The sequence below is a fragment of the Schistocerca cancellata genome, chromosome 3 (assembly GCF_023864275.1).
Source record: "Schistocerca cancellata isolate TAMUIC-IGC-003103 chromosome 3, iqSchCanc2.1, whole genome shotgun sequence".
In the NCBI taxonomy this organism is placed as follows: domain Eukaryota; kingdom Metazoa; phylum Arthropoda; class Insecta; order Orthoptera; family Acrididae; genus Schistocerca; species Schistocerca cancellata.
The window spans coordinates 782,197,442-782,224,105 of NC_064628.1; the positions used below are offsets into that span (position 1 = coordinate 782,197,442).

General features: G+C 37.2%; 1 protein-coding gene across 1 annotated transcript in view; it reads left to right on the top strand.

Moving 5' to 3' along the window:
- The window catches only part of LOC126175832 (methyltransferase-like protein 22), a 47,467-nt gene extending 21,818 nt beyond the window's left edge, over positions 1–25,649 (top strand). The window contains exons 4-6 of the mRNA XM_049922833.1: positions 10,198–10,365; positions 16,722–16,821; positions 17,538–25,649. Of these exons, the coding sequence (XP_049778790.1) occupies positions 10,198–10,365; positions 16,722–16,821; positions 17,538–17,727 (458 nt within the window). The 3' untranslated portion in view covers positions 17,728–25,649. The remainder of the gene's footprint in view (positions 1–10,197; positions 10,366–16,721; positions 16,822–17,537) is intronic.
- Positions 25,650–26,664: the final 1,015 nt, after the last annotated feature.

A 26,664-nucleotide genomic window follows, 5' to 3' on the forward strand; every position in this document is an offset into this window, starting at 1 on the left:
TTATGGTGTAACTGTAGTGGTTTGCCATCTACCATAGGTCCAACATCAGCCAAGCCCTGACGTATTCTCCTCTACACAATCGTCTGTCACTCATGATTATAATTTTTTAGGCCACTGTTCTGTTAGACAAGCCACTTTATTAATTTTCCTATCAATATTGTAGTGTTCTAAATTGGTTCCTTGAATGAAAATTCTTCACAAGACTATCTGAAATAGTTGGTGAATGATGCAACCAGCAACAAATGATTCTCTCATCACTGTTAGTCTCAAAAAATGTGCTCTTTAGAGGGACTACTTTTCGTTTCTCGGTTGTCTGTGCTATGCAGTTGTCCAACTGGTTGTTGCTAAAGGTTGTCTGTGCTCATAAATTGCATCTAACTTTTAGTTTGTGCCCTTAATATTCTTACGCCAGCTTCCTAAAAACCTTCCATCGCCATGCTCTACTCCCCATCATGATGACTTGGAATCCTTGGATGCTCTATTGTCTCAGCATATGACAATTGTTACCTTTTCAAGTTCTGCCATGAATTCTGATTTCAGTACTTAATTAAAATTGAAATATCTCATGATTCATGACTCTGATCACCGTGCTGTTAACACCAAATGTTCTTTAATAAATGACCACATCCATACAATACATCTTTTGTTTCAACCTCTTTCTCCAGTTACTCAAGTCTTATGCTTACAGTAACAAATACATTGGCAATAAGTGAGGGTAGCGATTGTACATGTTACTGCAACATCTCACCCCAACCCCTTTGGTTTCAAAACTTCCAGGGTTTTGAACAGCAATGCCTGTCACTTCATTTTCTGATCACTCTTCAAATTTTTACCATGAAATGATATACCTTTACAAGTTTCCCACTAATTTCTTAACAGGGAACTTTATCATTTTCACTGTGCCAACAGATTTTAATACAGTAAACCAAAATTGATATGTACAAAAAAGTTTTACATTCTTATGTAGTAGCCACAAACACAAATATAATAAAATATTTACTGATTTGCCTTAGTAAACCCTCTTTAGGATTTTTATTCTCTATTTTCTCCTTTACGCCTTTGGTTACACTCTTTTGTATTCAAATACAGAGATATGTAAACAGGCAAAACATGGCGCTGTGGTCAGCAATGCCTGTATGAGACAACAAGTATCTCGCGTAGTTGTTAGATCAGTTACTGCTGCTACATTGGATGGTTATTAAGATTTAAGTGAGTTTTAACATGTTGTTATAGTTGGCACATGAGCTACGGGACACAGCATCTGTAAGGTAGTGATGAAGCAGAGATCTTCCTGTACAACACTTTCACGAATGTACCGCAAATATCAGGAATCCAGTAAAAAATCAAATCTCTGACATCGCTGCGGCCAAAAATAATCCTGCAAGAACGGGACCAGTGACAACTGAAGAGAATTGTTCAACGTGACGGAAGTACAACCCTTCTGCAAATTGCTGCAGATTTTAATGCTGGGCCATCAACAAGTGTCAGCATGCAAACCATTCAACGAAACTTCATCGATATGGACTTTTGGAGCTGAAGGCCCGCTTGTGTACTGCACAACACAAAGCTGTATGCCTCATCTGTGCCCATCAACACCGACAGTGTACTATTGATGACTGGAAACATGTTGCCTGGTCGGACGAGTTTCGTTTCAAGTTGTATTGAGCGGATGGACATGTACAGGTATGGAGACATCCTCATGAATCCATGGACTGTTCAAGCTGCTGGAGGCTCTGTAATGGTGTGGTCCATGTGCAGTTGGAGTGATATGGGACCCCTGATATGTCAAGATATGACGCTGATAGGTGACATGTACGTAGGCATCCTGTCTGATCACCTGCATCCATTCATGTCCATTGTGTATTCCAACATACTTGGGCAATTCCAGCAGGACAATGCTACACCCCACACATCCAGAATTGCTACAGAGTGGCTCCAGGGACACCCTTCTGAGTTTAAACAGTTTAAATACTTGCGCTGGCCACCAAACTCCCCAGACATGAACATTATTGAGCATATCTGGGATGCCTTGCAATGTGCTGTTCAGAAGAGATCTCCACCCCCTATTATTCTTATGGAGTTATGGGCAGCCCTGCAGTAATCATGGTGTCAGTTCCCTCCAGCACTGCTTCATACATTAGTTGAGTCCATACCACGTCATTTTGCAGCAATTCTGCGTGCTCATGGGGGGCCTGCATGATATTAGGAAGGTGTACCAATTTCTTTGGCTCTTCAGTGTAACTCACAGAATACTACTATCACACGCTTGTATGCTGTTTAGAGACAGATGACGTTAGGTTCTCCATCGGCTCCACTTCCTATGGTAATGAAGGCCCTGGACAGTTCATGGAGAGAGAGCAGAATGCTACTGCTCTCTGCCTTGTAATAATATCACTCCCTGTCTTGTGTTGCCACAGTCTACTACTTCTATCAAACTTCTTTCTTTCACAACTGTGTATTAGGTTCACAAATTTCAAAAATTGGCATTGCAGTGGTGCCTGAAGGCACATTCCAAATGTTTGTTTCCACTTTGTTTCTCCGATTGCATTGTCAGTATATGATTGCTGTTGCTTTTGTTGTCGCCGTAAAAGCTTTGAAGGCTTTAAATGATCTCTTTACCAACTTTTTACCTGACAGTGAAACATAAATATCAAGTCAAGGACTTTTCCAATGTTCACACAAATGAACACCATAAATCTTTGCCTCTTTAGCTTTAAATGTAGTCCAATGATCATGACTACTAAGTGTCTTTTACCAATCTTTGCTATAAGACTTGTATAATTTTTTACTGTGTAACTCTTGGCTGCTTAGCCTCCGCTTTTCTATCTTAGTATTATTAGTTATGTAAATACCTTCTTTGGGCCTTTCCTGTAACTTCACTTCCCATCTTAGTTTATTCATCAGTTTTAACACAACATTTTAACTTAAATCTTTCAACATTCTTTCATTTTACACAATTCCAACCCTATTCATAGCACAGGATCCATTGGCATTGCTACCATTGTCTCTCTCTAGTTTGACCTTTCCTTCTAATTACTCCTCACTTATGCTCATTTAATTGCTTGTGCATTTTATGTCTTACATTTTTATAGACTCAGCACTCTTCACTGTTTGGCTTACCATAAGGCTCTATATTAACCAAACACTGTACATTTAGAAAGAAAATAAAAGAAAGAAAACATTAGAAAAAGAAAAGGAAGCTTAAGTGCAGACAGTCACTACATTGTGAAATTTCTTGAAGACCAGGAACTCACCTACACCTTTTTACATCAGGATAAGGCTTTCTCGACCAAAATCTCTTCTCATATCTCTGACACAAAATTTAGTAGTTTCCACTTCTCCCACAGATTTACTCCTGCTATCAGCCATTTCTTTTCCCTCTACTCTCAACCTTTGCTCATTAATTATTTTACTTCTCTGGTCTCCATCCATTTCTTCTGGATATGTAACATCCAAGATTGTCCCATCCTTACCCTTTCACTTTACAGAAAGTGTCGCATCCCGGCACAGACTAGCTTTGGATGAAGGTGTGACCTGCATGGTGCAATCAGGATGTTGATGACAATCGACAATGAGTTACCTGTAATGGAGCGAGAGGAAGCAAGTCCCCTAGGAATCTTAGCGCAAGTGATTTTGGAATGTAGAGGAGAAATTGTTGGCACTGTAGGAAATGAATAAGAATGCCATCACTTAAAAGATTCAGTTTAAGAACAATTTATTTCCCAGTGATTCAACTTCATTCAGAGAGGTGTCTTGCAGTGGCTTTATATCTTTACAAATCAATGAACACACCATACCACTCTATTTGATAGTCTTTCCCATCAACTCTTGATTGCTGAGTTCCATATTAGACTGCCAGAGACCAGTGCTCTGCTTGTAACTCGTTCCAACAGTACACAGTTGAATACTTTAACCACAATGGGAGACAAGTGCAAGACAGTGCTTGTTCCTTTTGTAGTAATCTAACACACGGAAAATGTCAACTGTTACTTGTTTTGATTATACCCAATCATTTGCAGTAGGAGACAAGTGTAACGTAGCAGTTGTTACTCTTTATATTCTGACACACAGAAACTATCAATTGTTAAACATAGTTACTTCTAGAGACAAACATTAGAGAACTTTTTCTTTTCTAATAGGCAGAAAACTCAAGTAAGATTATTATGTATGCATGTAATATTTTTTTGTGTTATCTGAGTGATCCCTCATTGTCTATAATGTATTGTTTAACAGATTCTTCTTAACTTTCTTTTCAAATAAGTTTATTTAGTGATCTCTTTAATCCTCTTCGGCAATTTATTAAACAGTATTGTTCCTTGGTAGAAATACTGTTTTGTGATTTACATCTATTCTTTTTTTGGCGAATGTAGTTTCAGTCTTGCTCTTGTCCCTTGGTCATGGACAGAGCTGTTTGATGTGTACAACTGATTTGTGAATGAACTCACATGATGTACTTAAAATCCCCAATGTTTTGAGCAGATCTTTCCAGTGAGCTCAAATACTATTTTTAGTTATTATTCTTGAACCTTTTTCTGTAGTTTTAAAGCTGTGTTCATATTTTGTGAATTTGTTTCCCAGAAAAGAATTTCACAGCTTAGACCTGAGTGTACATATGAATAGCATGTAATTAAAAGACACTGACTGTTATATGCTGATGATGGGACACTGAGGGCATAACATGTTGCTGATGTTTTGTTTGCCAGTATCTTTGTGTGTTCACACCACTTCAACTGAGAAACAATAGTCATTCCTAAAAATTTTGTGTTTATTACACAGTCTCTGGAGGTGACATATGTATTCAGAGGATTTATGCACATGACTGTATTATTTTACACTAATACGAATACCTATTCCTACCTCTTATTTTTTCTGTTCTTTTTGCTTTCTGTATTTCCTTTAAAAAAAAATTAAAAGAATTGTTTTATGGGATATTCTGATCTTGTGAAAGTGTCCATCTGAAGATGGAAACTTGCCCTTCTGAAACACATCAGTTTTGTTGTGGTCGTATGCAGTGGGACAGAAATTTTCTCTTAAACAGTTAAATTAAACTTGTGATCTTGCTTCCATGTAGTTGTGTAAAATTTGATGTTTTGTAATGATTCAGTAATGGCAGTATTGCCCTAGAACCAGCAATATTTTATATGAGTTAGTTATCTGCTGTTGTAATAATGATTATCAAGCAAAATTATATCTGAAACTGTCAGCCATGAAATTTTCTAAACCATTGGGAGAAAGGAGATGGATTGGAACACTGTTAACTACCAGACTGGGAGAAAGGAGATGCATTTAATGGCCAGTCAACTATTGAATTTATTGCTTACATCAATTACCAACTTTGATAATTTCTTCACATCTACAGGATCAATCACATAGCTGTTATTACAAATATTTTAAGTGCACAGATATTCCATGAAACCGCAATAATTTTTAATTTAGTGTTTTTTGTATGCTCCCATGTTTAACTGGTAAGTTTTACTATGATGAATCCAGCCATTGTTGTTGCAATGTAGATGCTGATTTTATCACGGGAGGTCAAAACATAATGTCACTTTTTTAAATTGTTACATCCATGTAACAATATAAAATACATCCTTACATTCTCTATACACCCTTCCATTTTTAATGTGCCTTTTCCATCAAATGTGCAGTTTCTATGGCTTCTGTTAAAAAGAGCTGTAGATATATTCATATCCAGTTTTGGATAAGCTCTGGTGTTGCTGCATGTAGCCCCATGTTCTTCTCTACAACCAAGTCAACAACACTAACAAAACAAAATATCTAGTCCATTTGGAAAATACTCAAGGTTTTGATCTTCAGTTTCCACTAGTTTAACATACTTTAATCTAGCAGCACATGACCTTGCATTGACTTTCAGGACAAGGCCACTTTAAATTCATTCTTGATGTTTTTTAATTGCTATACACTATCTGACCAAAAGCATCCAGACATCTATTAGTGGGCACTAATATGGGGTGTGTTCACCCTTTACCATTATGATGACTTGCACTCTGCTGTGGGCACTTTTAGTGAGGTGTGTCTGAATGTCTGTGGAGGAATGGCAGCCCATTCTTCCTCAAGACCCAGAACCAAAGAAGATAGTGATGTTGAACACTGGGGCCAGGAGCAAGAAGAAATTCTAACTCACCTCAAATTTGTTCCACTGTGTTCAGCTTAGGACTGTTACTGTCCACAAACCACTGTGTCCCAGACACTGCTTTATGACAAGTGCATTGTCATGGGGATACAACATTGTCTCTGAACTGTTCCTCTACTGTACGCAGTGCACAGCGCTGTTAAATAGGTTCACATCCTTCTATATTTAACCATTTCCTTAAGTTCAATAAGGGTACTATACCTCAACCACAAAAGACACATCCCTATCATAACACTACCTCCTATGTACTTCACTATTAGCACTACACATGATGCCAGACCCTTCCATCAGATTACCACAGGATGTTGTGTGATTTGTCACTCAAAGTCACTCATTTCCAGTCATCCACTGTCCAGTCATGTCAATCTTTACAAAACCTCAAGCTTTACTTAGCATTGACTACAGAAATGTGTGGCTAATGAGGAACTGCTTGAATGTCGTATCCCATTCTTCCTGTGCACAGTCACTGTGCTAGCTGTATGAGGAGCTGCTCGAATGTTGAATCCCCTTCTTCCTATGTACAGTCATTGTTCTAGCTGAACTTCAGGTAGTGTGTGGTTACTTTTTTTTTCCAACCGACCTCCGCAATGCCCAAGAGTAGGTACATGGGGTCTACCTGGTCTTAGTTTAGCTGTGTTTGTCCCTGTGGATTTCCACTTCATTATCACAACACCATCATTTAACTTCAACAGTGTTAGAAGGCTTGAAATGTTTCTGTTGGATCTGTTACTGAGGCAACTTCCAATGATTAGTCCATGTTCAAAATCACTGACTGATCCAGTCTGCTGTTATTGCTTTCTACTAACAACACATACTCCCTCTCTCATGACATGTGGTCCGTTCTGCGTTACATAGGGGTGCCCAGATACTTTTGATGGTTTTGTCTTTCCTCCTCCACTTCTTGCTTGATTGTTTTGTTTGACAAGAATGTAATGGGAGACCCATAATTCACTGCATGGTGTAGTGAATTAGAGAACTATATCTTGGTTGTTATAATCTTGCTGTTATTGGTGAAGCAATACTTAAACTGGGAAGTTCCGATGCTAACCATAAGGTCCTGTACAGTGTGAATATTTCCTTGTGTGATGTTTACCTGTAGTTGCCGTGATTACTTTTCCACAGGCTGCTGCCCCACTGAAGCCATTTTTTATGTCTTGTATGCATTCTTGATCATAATACGCAGTTAGTTAGGGTAAATGACACATTGCCTTATAGTAAGAATACTCCTTAGTGTAAATCAGTTAGAATAATCAATCATCCGAGATAATTTTTTTTAAGATTAGTTTACAAGAGATGGAGTGGTGTGCTGACCACATGCCCCTCCGTATCCGCATCCAGTGACACCCATGGGCTGAGGATGACACAGCGGCCCGTCGGTACTATTGGGCCTTCATGGCCTATTAGGGAGAGATGACCTGGGGTGACATTTATAATAAACCAAAGCCTAACAGGAAGTTTAATCTATTCTGTGATAAATTCATATCATTATTTGAAAATAGCTTTCCGCATAATCTAATCAGAAAGGACACTAAACAGCCATGTAAAAATTTTTGTGAAAGAAAAAGGGAAATGTGTCTGTGTAAAAAACATGTAGAGATCCTGCAGTAGTTGCGCACTACAAAAACTACTCAAAATTACTAAGAAAGCCTGTTAAAAATCAAGGAACATGCACATAATACCATAAACTAGTAATTCCGACAATAGGCTTAAGGCTATATGGAATGTATTGAAATGAGAGGCAAGATAACATCACTAATGAACTGAGTGGAAGGGCTATAAATGATGAGTCACAGGTAGCAAATATATTGAATAATTATTTCTTACATACAGTAGAAAATATAGGGACAAACAGTTCAAGGGAAAAATTACACCAATATGTTGAAAGAGTAACTCTCATTATATTCAGTCATGTGAATATATGACCAACTTCTCCCTCTGAAATTAGGAAAATTATACAGTTTCTCAAAAATAAAAGCTCATCTGACTTCCAATAGAGTACTAAAAATTTGTTCCCATTTAATAAGCCCAGTCTTATCTTAACTATCTAATTGCTCACTCACTCAAGGCATTTTTCAAGAGAGACTGAAATATGCTGTTGTTAAACCCCTCTTTAAGAAAGGTGGTAAAGGAGATGTCAGCAACTACCAGCTGTTTCACTGCTGATGTCATTTTCCAAAATCTTTGAGGTGATGTTTCCTAGAATAGAATCTCACCTTAGTAACAATACTATCCTCAGCAAATCACAGTTTGGGTTTCAGAAGAGTTGCTCTACTGAGAACATCAAGTACGTGTTCACTCACAAAATTTTACAAGCATTAAATAGCAAAGTGGCACCAGTTGTATCTTCTGTGACCTATCTAAGGCATTTGACTGTGTGAATCGCAGTATTCTCCTAGATAAATTGAAGTTTTATGAGATTGATGGTATAGCCAACCAATGGACAATGTCATGTCTAACCATAAGAATGCAGGAATCTCTACTTAGTAATTCAACCAATATAGTCCAGGGACGTAGTGCTGACTCAGGAAAAATTATCTATGGGGTTCCTTAAGGCTCAGTCTTAGGTCCACTGTTGTTCCTCATATAAGTAAATGATCTTCTGTCTACTATACACCAAGCAGAATTAGTTCCTTTTGCAGCTGAACTAGCACTGTAATTGCTCCAAGCATAATGTACAAAAATAGGAGAGATGATAAACAATGTTCTTAAAAGTAACATTGACTGGTTTTGTGCAAATGGTCTTACCTAAATTTTAAAAAGACACAGCATATTGAGTTCTGCACTTCTAGGGGTACTACGTCAGTTATAAGTGTAATACATGGTGAGGAAATAATAAATAGAGTGGAAACTTCAAAATTCTTAGGTGTCCATATTGATGAAAATTTAAACTGCAAAAAGCACTATTTTGGACTCCTAAAACAACTTAGTTGAGCTACATTTGCAATCAGAATCATTGCAGATCTTGTGAAGAGACAATTCACTGAATTGACGTATGTGGATGTTTTCATTCAATAATTTCATATTGAATAATGTTCTGGGGTAACTTATCTTTAAGAAAGAAAATTTTCATTGCTCAAAAACATACTGTAGGAATAATATGTAGTGATCACCTATGATCATCTGATAGACATCTATTTAAGGAGTTGGGCATTCTGACTAATGCTTCACGGCATATTTATTCTCTCCTGAAGTATGTTGTAAAACATCCACCACAGTTCTAAAGGAACAATGATGTACATAATTACAACACCAGATGGAAAAATGACATTGATTACTCCATGTTAAGGTTGTGTAAAATGGGTGTACAATGTTGTAACAAAAATTTTTGATCACTTACCTGATGATATAAAATGCTTGACAGACAGCATAGTAAAATTTGAAAACAAACTGAACAAGTTTCTAATTGACAACTCCCTGTATTGTAATATGTAAAAGGTCTTGGGTAGGAATTACTAACTCACATCTGTATATTTGTAAAGGTTATTAATATTCAGCATGAAGCCATGTTTACAAATTAATTTGCAATGTGAATCTAAAATGACTTGTTCCAGGTTATGATTTATTGTACAAAATGATTCATGGAACATGAAACTAATTAACTTCACCAGGTCTCAGAACTGTGTATGTAGTATGCTAGATTATAAGCTGAGCTGCTATATACAAATTCTTATTTATAAATCTATCAAGCGCTCAGTGTCTCCACTGTTGAATGAATGGTTGTCTGTACTCATCACATTGTATATATTATACTCAGGATATTCCAGTGTAGTACTGAGATCCAATTATAATTTACTAATTTGTATTCTTTGCATAAAAACACCACACTAAACAGGCTATTATTTTGCTGTTACATAATAATTTTCAATTCAGGTGTTTTTCGAAGGACACTATGTTTTCATGTTGCATTTAACTAAATTAATATATTTTTTATTTTTGTTTCTGTTAACAAACCAGAAACATATCATTTCAGTATACCATTTAGGTATTATTTTGCACCCAGTTTATCCTGAATTGTTATTTTCATCTGTGTTTTACTTAATTAGATATTGACACAGAAGAAATCCTTGAATTAATATGGGCTAACAAAGAGCGCAACAAGAAATGGATAAAATCAAAATTTTCTGTTATGGGATTTGATTTTTTTGCTAAGAAATGGAGTAGTGAACTGGAAGAAAAATTAAGAGAAGTGACAACCATTTTGGCAGCTGATGGTAAGTAAAAGTAAATGAATTTACTAAAAATGATACTATATAGATGATACAAAATGCTTGATAATGCTTTCTTAATTATGTTGTGGATTACAAGTAAAATCAATTGTCTTTAAGTTCAAAAAGTGTTTTATTGGAAAATAATTATGTTCTGACACAGTATTAAAAGGCTTATTTGAAGTACATGACAGACAAACATTACATGTATATTGAAGGGAAGTTTCTAAATAACATATTTTGTCCTTTAGATATTTGATTTGTACAATTTTCCCTTTGTACTTTTTCCTCTCTAGTCCCTGAAAAAAGAAAATATAACTGACTACAAAACCCATGGGTATCTATTTTTTTCTTCCCTTCGTAGGAAAAATATACCTAAAAGCAAAGATGATGTGACTTACCAAATGAAAGTGCTGGCAGGTCGACAGACACACAAACGAACACAAACATCACACAAAATTCAAGCTTTCGCAACAAACTGTTGCCTCATCAGGAAAGAGTGAAGGAGAGGGAAAGACGAAAGGATGTGGGTTTTAAGGGAGAGGGTAAGGAGTCATTCCAGTCCCGGGAGCGGAAAGACTTACCTTATGGGGAAAAAAGGACAGGTATACACTCACGCACACACACACACACACACACACACACACACACACACACACATACATATGTGTGTGTGCGAGTGTATACCCGTCCTTTTTTCCCCATAAGGTAAGTCTTTCCGCTCCCGGGACTGGAATGACTCCTTACACTCTCCCTTAAAACCCACATCCTTTCGTCTTTCCCTCTCCTTCACTCTTTCCTGATGAGGCAACAGTTTGTTGCGAAAGCTTGAATTTTGTGTGTATGTTTGTGTTCGTTTGTGTGTCTGTCGACCTGCCAGCACTTTCATTTGGTAAGTCACATCATCTTTGCTTTTAGGTATATTTTTCCTACGAAGGGAAGAAAAAAATAGATACCCATGGGTTTTGTAGTCAGTTATATTTTCTTTTTTCAGGGACTAGAGAGGAAAAAGTACAAAGGGAAAATTGTACAAATCAAATATCTCAAGGACAAAATATGTTATTTAGAAGCTTAAACAAATAAAAGTTAGGAAAGGCAACTGCTCGCCAGCAGGTTAATGAATGTGTGCAGACGCAAGTAATGGTTTTCAAAGTGTTCGTAATATCATTAAAGCTTGAATAGAGAGCAACACTATGTAGAGGATCAGTTTATTGATTTGTCATATCCAGTGAGGCAGGTATCGGTTAAAATTTTGTTCTTTGGCAGACAACACTATTTATTAATTTCCCAATTCACATTCATCTGTCATTCACTAATCATTACATCTACATCTACATTTACATCTTCATCTACATCCATACTCTGCAAAACACTGTAGTCCATTGTAGAGCATATTTCTCATTGCGCCATGTATTAGGATTTCTTTTCATTCCATTTGTGTGTGAATCACAGGAAGAATGCTTAAATACCACTGTGCATGTGGTAATTAGTCTAATCTTGTCTTCACAGTCCCTACAGAGCGGCAGTATGTTCCTAAATTCCCCACTTAATAATGATTCTTGAAACTTTGTAAATATGTTTCCATGGAATAGTTTACCTTTTGTCTACAAATATGTGCTAGTTCAGGTTTTCAGCATTTCTGTGACTCACTCCCACAGGTCAGACAAACATGTCACCATTCACACTGCCCTTCTTTGTATACTGCCAGTATCTCCTGTTAGTCTATTTGGTACCGATCCCACATGCTTGATCAGTATTCTGCAATAGCTCACATGAGTGTTTTGTTAGCATTCTCCTTTGTAGGCTGAGAGCATTTCCTAGTGTCCTAATGATGAGCTGAAATCTACCATCCGGTTTACCTACAATTGACTCTATGTGATCATTCCATTTCATATCCTGACAAACTGCTACTGCCTGATATGTGTATGGTTTCCTACTTCCAACTGTGATTCACTTATGTGGTCATTGAATACTATGTTTTGCCATTGGTGTCGTGAACACTCTGTAGCTGACATTATGATCATGATGTAATACCCAAGAAGTGTTAAAAAGGTAAAACTGTCATCAAACTGAAGGTCTGACACTACAATGCATTTCTAAACATGGCTCTATTGGAAGTTATATATCTGTGCTTGCATTCCTCTGACCGAACTGACTTATTCAGCCAGTTTAGGGGACCTGTAATGGACTCCACACTGTGGTGCAAGTCAAAAATTTTCATGTAATCTAATGTTGCCAGAGTTGAAAGTCATAAGTGACAATTAAAAGTTCTGGGATTGGTTGGGAAATGAATCTCAGACCTATGAATCCATAGCCATCAGTGTTACAGATACTAAAATAAAATTCATATACACGTTGTGACTTGCCCATCTAAAATTCTACATTTGTTGTGTGATGGTAAATTAGTGAAGTATGGTTTCAGTCTTCTTATCAAGTTTCATAATAAATTTAAATGAAACTTCAAAACTCAAATTTCAATGTGTCAGCTTGAAGGAAATTTGTGGCATCAATTGAATGCAAGATTGCTCTATATCATTATTCTAAAAGTAACCATTGATCACCTCTCGTAACTCAGATTACACAATCGTGTTCAGTAATGTTCAAATTATTTGCATGGCAGATGTTAAATACTTTACTCAGCCAAATATGGCATGCAACTAACCAGCCATAATTAACCGTAGTGGTCATTTTTTACAATAAAATCATTCAAAAGCAGTATTTTGGTTTCTGACATGTGATATCACATTATTAACAAAAATATCTTGGGCTTCTTTCTTTTGTTCCAGACTTCCCCCACTATAGAAGAGCATAGGTGCTAGCTGCTGCATTCAGAGCATGCTTCTCTTTGCATCATATGAATAAATAAAATTTTCATTTGGTAGATAAAATATTATGACATTTTCTTTATCAAGCAGGTCTGCTTCACAAAAATACTATTTCAAACTTAAATTATTGATTTGATGCCTAATTTGATTGTATAATATCACAAGTATTATCATAAAATATGCAACTGCTATGAGATAATTTTTCAGTGTGTTGTTTCTTCACATTGTCTCTTTCTTGATGGCAAGTTTGCAGTATGTAAAACAAGTGAAGTCATGAAAAGAGCAGTGATGCTGTGGGCCGTGATCTGACCATGATCTGATGGCATGAACTTTTCTAGGACCCTCTAACAATGATGGGGAGGAGACTCTTGTATGAACATTTGCTCACTTTAGATCATGCAGTCAGTGAACGAAGTACTTCTGTTTTTGCGCATCTACTGACAATGAGGGTGGTGGGTCACAAACAACTGCACTAACTACTGTACTAATTACTGAATCCCATGTCGCCAGACTACCAGGTGCTTGGTAAATGGGATGATGATAATGATTACAAGTCACCAGTTGATTGTACAGCACAAATGCAACTAATAGTAGTACAAAGTTGACTTCAGAGGAATCATGAAACATAGCTTATGCTGATGCAGTTACTTCATGAGCTTTGGCAATTTTTAGCAAATCACTCAGATTGGGTTAGATGACTCCAAAACCTTCACACTAACTTCTCTATCAGAAGGAGACATACAGTAATATCATGGCTTGAGGATTTCACATATGATGTGCCACACTGTTTGCAGGGAAAACCACATTTGCGTGTGAAGCCTTGCAATTCAGCAGCCCATGCTGTGTAGGATTGCTTACATTGCTTGACACATTGATTACACTGGAGCCTGGTTGTAGCAACTTGGGTGTGTTAAACATAATAGACAGTAAACCATAAATCTCAGAAAACTCAAACTACTGGGGTGTGATAGGTGCATAGTTTCTGCAATATTTCATACAGTTTATTGCTGGGAGACAGTGAAACTACACAGTGATGTTCAGGATCAGTTATTTGGCTTGGCTTGCAGTGAAGAACAAAATGACTTAAATAGACCTCCTAACTCTCAATCATCTTGCTGAAGGAAGTGAATGGTGGAGGAGGAGGTGATGAAACTGCAACTGCCAACTGTTGTTGGTTTTGCAGCAGCTGTAACAGCAATTTCTGCTGTTGCTGCTGGAAATGTCACTGTTTCTCTTGCCGTTGCTGTTGTTGCAGTTGGTTTTGCTGTTCCAAGTACAACTGCTGCTGCCAAAGATTTAAAAACTCGGGCTCTATGGTTCACTGGAATAGTTGCATGGTGAAAAAGTTCTTGTCACCAGCATTTTCAGGCAGTATTGTATCAGTGGACAGCTCCACATGATATGCGTGGCTACGTACTGTATGTAACCTGAGTATCCTCAGTCTGTTCTCCATTTCAGTACCTGGCCTGGGCAAGGAATCCAAATTGCTGTCGAATACTAAACTTTTAGTGACCAAACACAGAATAGTTTTGTTAGATGCCAGTTCTTCAGCTGGAGACCAAACAATTACAGCGGATGACGTTCCACAGTAGACACACACATCCTCCAGGGAGTATCCTGGCCTTTAGTCTCGTTCAAGACAGTGCTTTCATGTTATCTCCAAGTGGTAATTAGTGTTCCACAGTGGACACATATCTTTCAGAGATAATCTGTGGCCTTCAGTCCCACTCAAGAAAAATCTGTCATGTGATCTGCAAGTCATGCTGTAGATTCTCCTGTATGGATAATATGTATTTTAAATGCATAGGGATTTCATATTGCAAGGCAGTAATGGACACACATCATCATCATCATCATTATCATCATCATCATGGACCTGTATTGAAAATTCATATGGGTGAACCACATGGTCTATGATATCTCTCTGATGGCTTGTTTAGTGCATTGTAGTCAAGGACGGTAATTTCACCTCATGATTTGGAACATTACCTAACTAAATAAACTGATCTACAAAAGAACCTGACAATATGGTCACACACCAATAAAAATTTTATTGGATATTTTATGTGCCTTGTTTGAAACCATGTGTGGGTGTTGGTTTTCACAATCTTTGTCATCTTCAGTAGTAATTTTCCAGTTATGTGGCTTCATCATCATGTTGTTTTATGGACTAAACTTTCAGCCACTGTTGTCAGTGGCTTACATCAGGGTGTTGTATTTACTGGTAAATAAATTGGTCTATGAAACAAAAAATGACATAACACACTGGCAACAGTTTTATTGAAGGTGTAGTGTCTTGTTTGATATCATACCAAAATAATGTGAGAACTGGTAACTCCAAGTTTAAGTAAGGATGTACTGACTTTTTTTTAGTTCATATGGTATTGTCCCATGGTAATATGTCATTATCGTTTTACTGCTCCCTATCTGTCCAGCCTCACTAATGCCTAAGATTTGGAAGCTGTCATTACTGAATCTGAATAATTATTCAATGAAGTTCCACATCCATATAAAGATTTGACTTTGTTGAGTCCAATGCCAAGTGAAGTTATGTTGCTGTATGGCCTTTTGGATGTGTTTTAATTTTGGAACTCAACATTTTCATGCTGTTCATACTTCCTTTGCTCTTTCTTATTGCTGTTTTTATGACAAATGATTTCTTTGTAAGACAAGGTGATAGCCCTGTGCCCAACCCACTATTCAAACTTGGGACTGACATGTAAGACTGAGAAAATCAATCCATTCATTATATGTATATGTTGTGTATCTGCGTACAAATAGTTGTTTTTCTTTCGCTCTATTTGCATGTGGAACAGGAAAGAAAATGGCTATTAAGCAGTACAGTGTACCCGCTTTCCACAAACCCTACAGTGGTTTGTGGAGTATCTGTGTAGATGTAAATTAGAATCCTCATAAGGATACCTTTGTTATGTTTTCATCAATGGAATTCCACAATGGAAGGTTGTTGTCCTGGACTAACAGTACCGTCAAGGCTCTTGTGCACAAATCAGCCATCCATGTGTTATGTGGAACCCATGACTTGATCTCTTCATAATTTACAGACCAAAATATGCACAATATGATTTATTATGAAAGTTTGTAATATTTTCTTGTGAAACTACTACAGATGTAGAAAGAGTATCAGGAGAATTGGGCAGCTCCATAAGGCCAGTGGTACACTTAAAACTGAACAGACCACCAAAGCAACCACGAACCCAATATATGAAAACAATAAACTATAATCACAAGTACAAAAACTGGCTGCAACATCAGAGACTTTGATAGAACTAAATTCAGATGGGTACAACAATCAAATAATTTGTATAATGCACCAATGTATCAAGATGAGTCAAAAAGTATGTTGTCTGTACCCTTAGTTGTGAGAAAACATAATAAATACATTTACTAATTTCATTAATATTGTATCATGTTTTTAAATATATCATTTATGAAATATATGTTGTGCAAAAGCAATAAATATGTCAGGTATTATTTTTTGCTGCTTTTACTGAATTAATGTTTTTTACTTATTTTCAGTAATTTATGACAATGATTTGACAGAAGCGTTTGTTGACTCTCTTGCTAAGCTCTTGGTAGTTCCACCAGCAAAGACTGTGTATGTGGCTCTAGAGAAAAGGTGGGTAATGTAGAAATGCAGATATATTGTTCTTTAAATTTTATTTTATTTACTCTTTTCTGATCAGGACATGTATTACAAAATGTGTGGGGGTGGCGGGATGGGTGGACGCACACAAATACAACAGCAACGTTTCACAGTTCAGCAACTGTTTGTTTGCTACTTATTGCTACACTTATTAAAAAGATAAATAATTACTTAAATTTTCACATATGCCAGTCCTGTGTCACAAGCATATGTCAGGCAAGCACTTTAGCTTATCTCCTGCCTGTGATTTCAATTACTGGTTACTGAATATAAAGCATTTATGAAAGTTTTTTTCAGTTGCCAACTGAGGAACTGCATTATCATGAAGCAACATTTTGAGAAGTTTCTTACTTTCTTGCTTAGGCAAAGTAACAGAAGGCAATGAGTAGGAAACTTGTTGAAATGTTGCTTCAAGACAATGTTGTTATTTGGCTGACAACCAAGGAAAATTTAATGAGAAGTATCACTCTAGAAAAACCAACATTTTCAAGTTACAAAAATTGCTTTTGTAAGTATTGGCTATTTTCTGTCAATGACAGGCATCTCCTAACAGCTATAGTTAACTGTTTTTCATAAATGCACAAACTGAAATTTGTACATTTGCTTGTCTGTAATTGCAAATATATTTGTTTTTCAAATATTTTTATTTTAACTGTTTTTATTTATTTGTTTGTTTGTTTTTGATACAGATTTGTGTTCACCGTGGCTGATCTGGACTGTGTAGCACCATGCTATGAACACTTTCTGCAATGCTTATCAAACATTCAGCGTAAGCCTCCTGGTTCTAACTGGACTGTGGAGCAACTGGCTATAGATTTTCCTCAATATTTTAATTATGAACGTGTTAAAGAACTTGTATTGTGGAAAATAAGCTCATAGGAAATATTTGTTGTATCATAGAGTAGTTCAGCTTTTCTGACAAAGATGAATGAAACACAGATGAATACTGAACAGCACAACACACGCACACACCTAATGGAGTCACTTTAAAGGTGTAATAAGATGTTATACTGACCAGTAACCTGCCTGTATCTACTGGTGTATTCAGCATTTTTGAAATATATTCTTTGTTCTTGAATGCTCAGAGTGAAGTTGAAGTAATGAAATACCAGATGGTACAGGATTTGGAGGTAGCAAAAATAATGAGAAAATTTAACAACACAAAATTGGACAGTTGGAAACTTTATTTGTTTCTATAGAGATTATGATGCTGTGGATGTGATTCAGAGAACATACATTTTGATCAGAATTCATGTTTTACCACACCATTCTGCAGTTAGATTAAAAATACATATTATGTGGCATTTCTAAAGACTCGTAATAGAAGATGTATTAGGTATGTGTAAATTGTTCAGTTGTTTTCTCAGAATTATAGTGAAGCCTTCTTTGCTCTCTGTACTCAAAATCAGGTAAAGCACAAACCTAAAGCACATACTTGATATATCAGAGATTTGCATTCTGTAATTGTAAGAATAGACTTTGCAGATAAATAAGAGTTACTGCATTTGGAAAAATGTAGGCTAACTTTATTATTCAACGTGGTTTTTCTTTTCAGTATAACAGTGACAGGTTACTTGGGCAAACAAAGCAATCAGGTTTACAAAGTTTTGCCATGTGCATGTTTCTTTCCTCCAGCACTCCAAATGCAAGATCTTGCTCTTTAGTTCGAACTTGCCTCCCACAGCTCTCTTAAATTATCTTGCACTAATCTCTTCTGTGCGTATCTATTTCCTATGTTCCTCTAATCTACATCTTCTCACTATCCTCCCCTGGTAGCTGAGTGGTCAGCATGACAGAGTGTCAATCCTAAGGGCCCAGGTTCGATTCCTGGGTGGGTCGCAGATTTTCTTCACTCAGGAACTGGGTGTTGTGTTGGCCTAGTCATCATCATTTCATCCCCATCGATGCGCAAGTCACCGAAGTGGCATCAAATCAAAAGACTTGCACAGGGCGAATAGTCTACCCGACGGGAGGCCCTAGTCATAAAACATTTACATTTTTACATCTCCTCACTTCCTTCTCTCCTACTCACTTGAAATTTCACATACTACTCCATGCATTCACTTACATGTTTGTTCTGTACTTTCTCTTTCCTTCATTTGACTTCCTCTCTCAATTTATTTTTGGTCATTACGTCTTTTTTGACAAATGCTAAAGTAGTTTCTGCCTTGTGTCATCATTTCTGTGCTATCTTCTCTTTATAAGCATTGTGTTAACCTCTTGGTGTAGTTGCCATTGTTGGGTATCTGAATACCTTGTCTTTATCCATACAAGATTTTAAAATCTCCAGTTGCTTTGCCCCCATCTTCTTCCTAGCACCAGAAGAACAGATTTCTTTCCAGACGACTGACTTGTGTATAGTTTTAATGTAATTATTACCCCTTTTTTTGTATCAATTAAACAATATAGATATTTTATCAACTTTTATCATGATTTGCATGAAAGATTTTCACCTGTTTCTCACTTCCTTTGCCTTCTCCTAGTTAAGTTCCACAGTATAAAGAGGAATGGATCATAAGTAATCAAATCCATTATGGATAGCACTGTGATCATATATATGTTGCTACACTTGTCAGATTTTCTTCTAGTTTACAGTTGTTTTAAGATTCATTAACAGTAGCTCTTCAGCTTACCAACCTATTTCTGTAAATACATTGCAGTCATGCTCCTAGCTATCTGGCTGGCATATTCAATACAAATCCTTCACATACTACGCTTTCCTTCCATTGTGCTTTTTAATATTGTGATCCTATGTCTCAGGACATTCTCCATCAAGACATGCTTTCTTCTTTTTGTGGTGTTGCACAATTCTGGTATGTTAATGACTTTTTGTATGACTGCTTGTTTGGTTTTCTCCTCTCTGTCCATGTTATTCTTAACCATTTCCTATAGCTTTCAACAGACTACTTCAATTTATATTTTCAGTATATCTCATTGTATATGTCAAAAATATGTTTCAGACTATAGTCGTCATCAATTGCTTTTCCAGTGTCAGTTTGACATCATTTGATGTGGAGAGGCCTTTTCTGTTGTAAAATGTTGCCTGCTGGTAACTTATCCATACTTCATAAGCAGTTGATATTCCAACATTTCGTCTGGTATTCTTATTCAACAAATAATCAGCCTTATTGCTGCACTTGTCACAACTTATTGGTCTGTGTCTTGTTCAGTTTCATATTGAAGAGGGATGGAAGAGTAATTTTCATGACTTCGAGTATGAGTATACTCTTTATTCACTATCGAGTGAGGTGGAACAGTGGTTAAGAAAATGGATTCAGGATTTTTGTGAGTTCTCTCTGTCATATAAGGCAAATGCTGGGATGGTTTCTTTGAAAAGGCTTGGCTTCCTCACTCTTCCCCAATCTGAGCTTGTGCTCCATCTTCAATGACTTCACTGTCAGTGGGACTGATGCTGTTGTTGTCTTAAGTCCGAAGACTGGATTGATGCAGCTCTCCATACTGCTCAATCCTGTGTGAGCTGCTTTATCTCTTGAGTAACTCCTGTAACCTACATCCTTCTGAATCTACTTACTGTATTCATCTTATGGTATCCGTGTATGATTTTTACCTCCCACACTTCAATGGGGTATTAAATCTTATTCTTAATTCCTTGTTGTTGTTGTCGTCTTCAGTCCTGAGACTGGTTTGATGCAGCTCTCCATGCTACTCTATCCTGTGCAAGCTTCTTCATCTCCCTGTACTTACTGCAACCTACATCCTTCTGAATCTGCTTAGTGTATTCATCTCTTGGTCTCCCTCTATGATTTTTACCCTCAACGCTGCCCTCTAATGCTAAATTTGTGATCCCTTGATGTCTCAGAACATGTCCTACCAACCGGTCCCTTCTTCTTGTCAAGTTGTGCCACAAACTCCTCTTCTCCCCAATTCTATTCAATAGAATTCCTTATAATTATATTTATTTTAAGTCATTAGCTGCACTACAAATTGCATAATATCCACATTTTTGTCTTAATCTTAGTTTCTTTTCACTCATTCTTTCAACACTGAACAAAATGAATGACAGTTAACATCTGCTGTCAGATCTCCATTTCCTCGCTGTAGCAACTTCTCTTTATAATAATTTAACAACACCCTTCTATCTTTGTAATTAAAAATACTGAGAATACTTGGCAGAGAGGTGATGGATGATACCAGGTGGCACAGAGAGAGGCCAAGAAAGATGATGCAGAAACAGTGTAACTAAACGTGAATTTAATCAAGATTCGCATATACCAATGCCTAGAAAGGTAGGAGTGCTACTGGAAAATTCCAAGAAGTTTATCTTCATTCATACCACAGAAGACTTTTTCACTTTAAGTTGATAAGACAATGAAGCACTGAAAGAAAAGTGCACAACTCGGGTAACAATGAACATCAGTTATTAAGTTTTGCAGTTGATATTTAATGTTGGCCCATACGTAAAGAGGATATAAAAGAATTATTAAATGGATTTAACAGATTACATAGCAAAAAATCTGGCATGTTGTTAAATAAAGAAAAATAACAGTAGCAGGAAAAAATTATATAACTTTCAAGGAAGCAAAATTGAAAAATTGCAGCAGAACATATGAACTTAATACTACTATAACTATCAAGCAAATTACTCTAGCTCAGTTAAATGGTAGAACAGACCCATACAATGGAAGAAAGGTTCTTTACTGAGAAGTTATATTGGGCCAAACCTATGACATGGATCAAGAAGGAGAGCCGAAGTGTTCAAATGTCAGATATAGACAGTACTAAAATTTAAAATAGCAGCTACCAGATGCATTTTGTGTGTGGTTTTCCAGAAGGAATTCCGGTTAAGTGTATTTTAGGGTAAGTAAAGACAAGTCTATGAGAAAACTTGTACCATTTGAAAGGAGCACTAAAAGAGAGAAATATGGAGCACGAAATTGTGAAAGAAAACAAAAGTAAATGTCAGGAGACTGGGTGAAACCAGAAAGAGAATTGAAGTGCCATCTAAGAGGTCAATAGACTATTGGATCAGCAAAAATAGTAATGTTTCACAATGTTCTTTTTCATTTTGATTACATAGTAACATTTAGTCCCCATTGGCTGTCATTATTGATTCTTTCCAGCTCGCCACTGAATGCCAGCACAGTTCTGTAACAACAGTTCCTCATCATCAGTGAGACACTGAACATAAAATATGGATTTTTTTCTGATTTAACATCTACTGTTCTTGACTTGCTGTTGGTTTCACATTTTGCCTCCGTTTTAAACAACTCCGTGATATTGTATGTTGAAACATTTGTATGCCTTAAAAAAAAAATCCTTTTGTCATAAATGTTTTGAAGTGATCTTAGCTTGTATTGTGTGTAATGTGGTGTGCCTTAATGAATTTTTTTGTTTAGTATTGATGCTGATTGTTTAATGGAGTGTTTTCCAAATCATACTCATTTCTCACTAAAATGACAGAAAATGATGTGTTGAGTGCTTGAGCTCTGAATAGAATTGCTTTCAACTCTGGATACTGCTTAATATGTACCATATGTTGCAATTCATTTGAAATACTAACTCTATCTAAATTTCAACTGTTATGTGGAATTTGATAAACATATTTAAATCATTGCAGATAGATTACATAATTTTCATATAATCTACTTTTTCATATTGAGTGTGTGTGTGTCTATTACGAGAGAAACATCACAAAAGTTGCAACTTACAGTGTTGGTCATGATAAAGACAGGACTACAAATCAGTCATGTCATATGAAATGTGTATAGTACAATAAGGAAAACAGTATTATACAAGCATCTGCATTTTGCTTTAAGACAGAGTTTTATTAATCTGTATGATCTGTACAACACTATTTTTGTATAATTTGCTGAAAAAGAGCTGTTTAACAATTTGTTTTGTTAAAGCTAGCTGGTCTAGCTTTTGAAATATATTTATTTTTGTACATTATTGTATGTAAGTATACTCTGTCATGTTAATAATGTCAAATAATAGACATAATAAGAAAAGTTTCAAACTTGCTTCACATCAGTCCATACCTGGAGTTCAAAGATGTTTTACAAGTTACAGTCAGAATACCTTTATTGAAATCCTAACATCCTGTACTATTTACAGATGTCATGTGACACCTAATGTACATCATTAATGTAGTAAGCTGTAAAAATGTCATACACCAACCATAATTTGACTTCTTCACACACCACTCCTCCTCTCCCACACAAAACTGCTACTATGTTAATGGAACATGCTGTTTAAAGAAACAGAGAAATGGAAGAGAAGCCAAAGAACACAAAATACTTTTAGTACAAGCTTGTTTGTTAGATGAGTGCAGAAAGTTTCTAGCTGTATCAGTATCATTTTGCATGTCCTTCACCAAGATTATTTGTAATTCGTTCAAATACAGGTGCGTTGTCTGCTGCCTGTTGGCTACAGCATGTCCCTCGTACTGCTCTAACCATTTAAGGATGACAGTTAAATTTATATGTGTAAGGAGTCACGACCAATCTATGTTTACCCCATCAACATGATGATTCCTTCAGTACCATGTGCTGTCTTATGAAATTTGGAAGCCACTTTTACTCCTACTATGGAGCAGAAGGTTTTTGGCTACAGATTTATTGGTAATGGTGTCACAGTTGGTGTTACTCGAATATCGAAGGCAATATAATACCACTTCACTACCTCCTCTGAAGATGCTTTACCTATATGGGAGACCAATCTCAGCCCTGCTTTCCAGTTTGCCTGTAAGAGTGACTTGAACACAATACCTTTGATTCTATCCAGAGGAAGCTACAGAAGTATGCCTTTCAATTAACTGTTTTGACATCTTAATGGCAAATTAGGATAGTTCAGCATTCTGAAACATTTACCCCATAGTAGCGTGAAACCCATTATGAGCACGCAGTTGAGGCTAATGGAGGGGAGGTGGGGCACAGTGCATCGAAGTGTGTGATTGCACATTCTTCATCATTTCACTGCCCCTGATGTTTTTACGTACTTAAGTGAGATACTACCATCAGGCTTCTGACTGTGAACTAAACTATACTTACTGTTCACTGCCACAGCCATATAATACTCTGTGTATGCCTTGTGTGTGCACTCTTAGGATGGCCAAGAAATACACTACTGGCCATTAAAATTGCTACACCAAGAAGAAATGCAGATGATAAACGGGTATTCATTGGACAAATATATTATACTAGAACTGACATGTGATTACATTTTCACGCAATTTGGGTACATAGATCCTGAGAAATCAGTACCCAGAACAACCACCTCTGGCTGTAATAACGACCTTGATACACCTGGGCATTGAGTCAAACAGAGCTTGGATGGCGTGTACAGGTACAGCTGCCCATGCATCTTCAACATGATACCACAATTCATCAAGAGTAGTGACTGGCGTATTGTGACGAGCCAGTTGCTCGGCCACCATTAACCAGATGTTTTCAATCGGTGAGAGATCTGGAGAATGTGCTAGCCAGGGCAGCAGTCGAACATTTTCTGTATCCAGAAAGGGCCGTACAGGACCTGCAACATGTGGTCCTGAATTATCATGCTGAAATGTAGGGTTTCGCAGGGATCGAATGAAGAGTAGAGCCACGGGTTGTAACACATCTGAAATGTAAGTCCACTGTTCAAAGTGCCGTCAATGCGAACAAGAGGAGACCGGGACGTGTAACCAAGGGCACCCCATACTATCACGCTGGGTGATACGCCAGTATGGCGATGACGAATACACTCTTCCAATATGCGTTCGCTGTGATGTCGCCAAACATGGATGCGACCATCATGATGCTGTAAACAGAACCTGGATTCATCCAAAAAAATGATATTTTGCCATTCGTGCACCCAGGTTCGTCGTTGAGTAAACCATCGCAGGTGTTCCTGTGTGTGATGCAGTGTCAAGGGTAACCGCACCCATGGTCTCCGAGCTGATAGTCCATGCTGCTGCAAACGTCATTGAACTGTTCATGCATATGGTTGTCACCTTGCAAATTTCCCCATCTGTTGACTCAGGGATCGAGACGTGGCTGCACGATCTATTACAGTCATGCGGACAAGATGCCTGTCATCTCGACTGCTAGTGATACGAGGCCTTTGGGATCCAGCACGGCGTTCCGTATTACCCTCCTGAACCCACCGATTCCATATTCTGCTAACAGTCATTGGGTCTCGACCAACACAAGCAGCAATGTCGTGATACAGTAAACTGCAATCGCGATAGGCTACAATCGGACCTTTATCAAAGTCGGAAACGTGATGGTACGCATTTCTCCTCCTTACACAAGGCATCACAACAACGTTTCACCAGGCAACGCCGGTCAACTGCTGTTTCTGTATGAGAAATCGGTTGGAAACTTTCCTCATGTCAGCACGTTGTAGGTGTTGCCATCGATGCCAACTTTGTGTGAATGCTCTGAAAAGCTAATCATTTGCATATCACAGCATCTTCTTCCTGTCAGTTAAATTTCGCGTCTGTAGCACGTCATCTTCATGGTGTAGCAATTTTAATGGCCAGTAGTGTATATCTAACCATTATCCCAATAGAGGACAGTTGTAGCCTGAAGATAGGAATGTACTTTTTGTGTTAAGTTGCTACAAACAAGTGGCAGCATAGTTTTTGTGGTCATTGTTGTCAAATACCACAGAAGAAAAGTGACTTACAAGCTATTTAAAAAATAAAATACAGAGATGTAGACACACTTGATATGCTCATTGGCGGTTACGACTTCTTGTTATGTTGTTGATGTTTTTCAGCCTGTCAGAGGTTTGCTGAGAATTACACCAGTTTTGTAAAAGAAAGAAGTAATGAATAAACTTTTTGTTTTGTTTTGAAAATACTTTCATGTGTGAAAATGTGCATTTCATTCATTTGAATACTTTTGCTCATTCTCTGTTCTCAGTATGTGAATTCCATTATTACATATGTGGTATTCAACAGTGCAAAGCCAAGTCTACGGAAGAAGTATGGAATACATTTTATGCTGACATAATCTGACGTTTTTGGCAAACAGAAATGTCTTAAGTAGGAATCAGTATGGATTATGAAAACTGCATTCTTATGAAACTGAACTGTCTGTCCACAAACTCCAGAGCACATCAGGTAACAATGCCCACATTGACGACCTGCACCTTGACTTCCAGAAGCTCTGCACTGGACTGCAAATTACAAACTTACAGAATATCAGAGCAGCTCTGCGGTTGGCTTAAGGCCTTCCTGGAAGAGTGCAGTTAATATGTCCTCCTTGATGAGTTCATACCAGATGTATAAGTAATTTTGGAGGTATCCCAAGGGAGTGCTGCTGAGCCATTGGTGTTCATTATATACACTGCCAGAAAAAAAAATGCAGCACCTGCAGATATTTCTATTCGTGACTGAGGGCGATGTACTGAAGAACATTACATCAGTGTTTACATCATTTGCAGGCTAATAATTACAGCTAATACAAGTTGTATATTTTTAAGTTAATTAGCCCTCCAAGTACATGTGGCAAGAACAAGGCGTTAATTGTTATATTCCCTTGGGCAGCAGCAGACCAAGTGTTGAAGTGTGGACACAAAACAGTTTATACTGACAGGCATAGTCCACTTAGTAATGACCATTTAAAAAACTTCAGGTAGTAAATTATGTGACGTGTTTGTGGAAAGACTGTTCAATGCAGAGAGGGGGAAACACACACACACACACACACACACTAATGTTTGTACATATTAAGCTACAACATATAAAAATATCTGCATTATACCCATTATGCCCTTTATATACGACAAGACCTTCAGACCACATCTTATACCGTAAAAGTGTGTCCCAGCGGTAGCATTAATACACAATGTAAAAAAAAGAGCACTTGT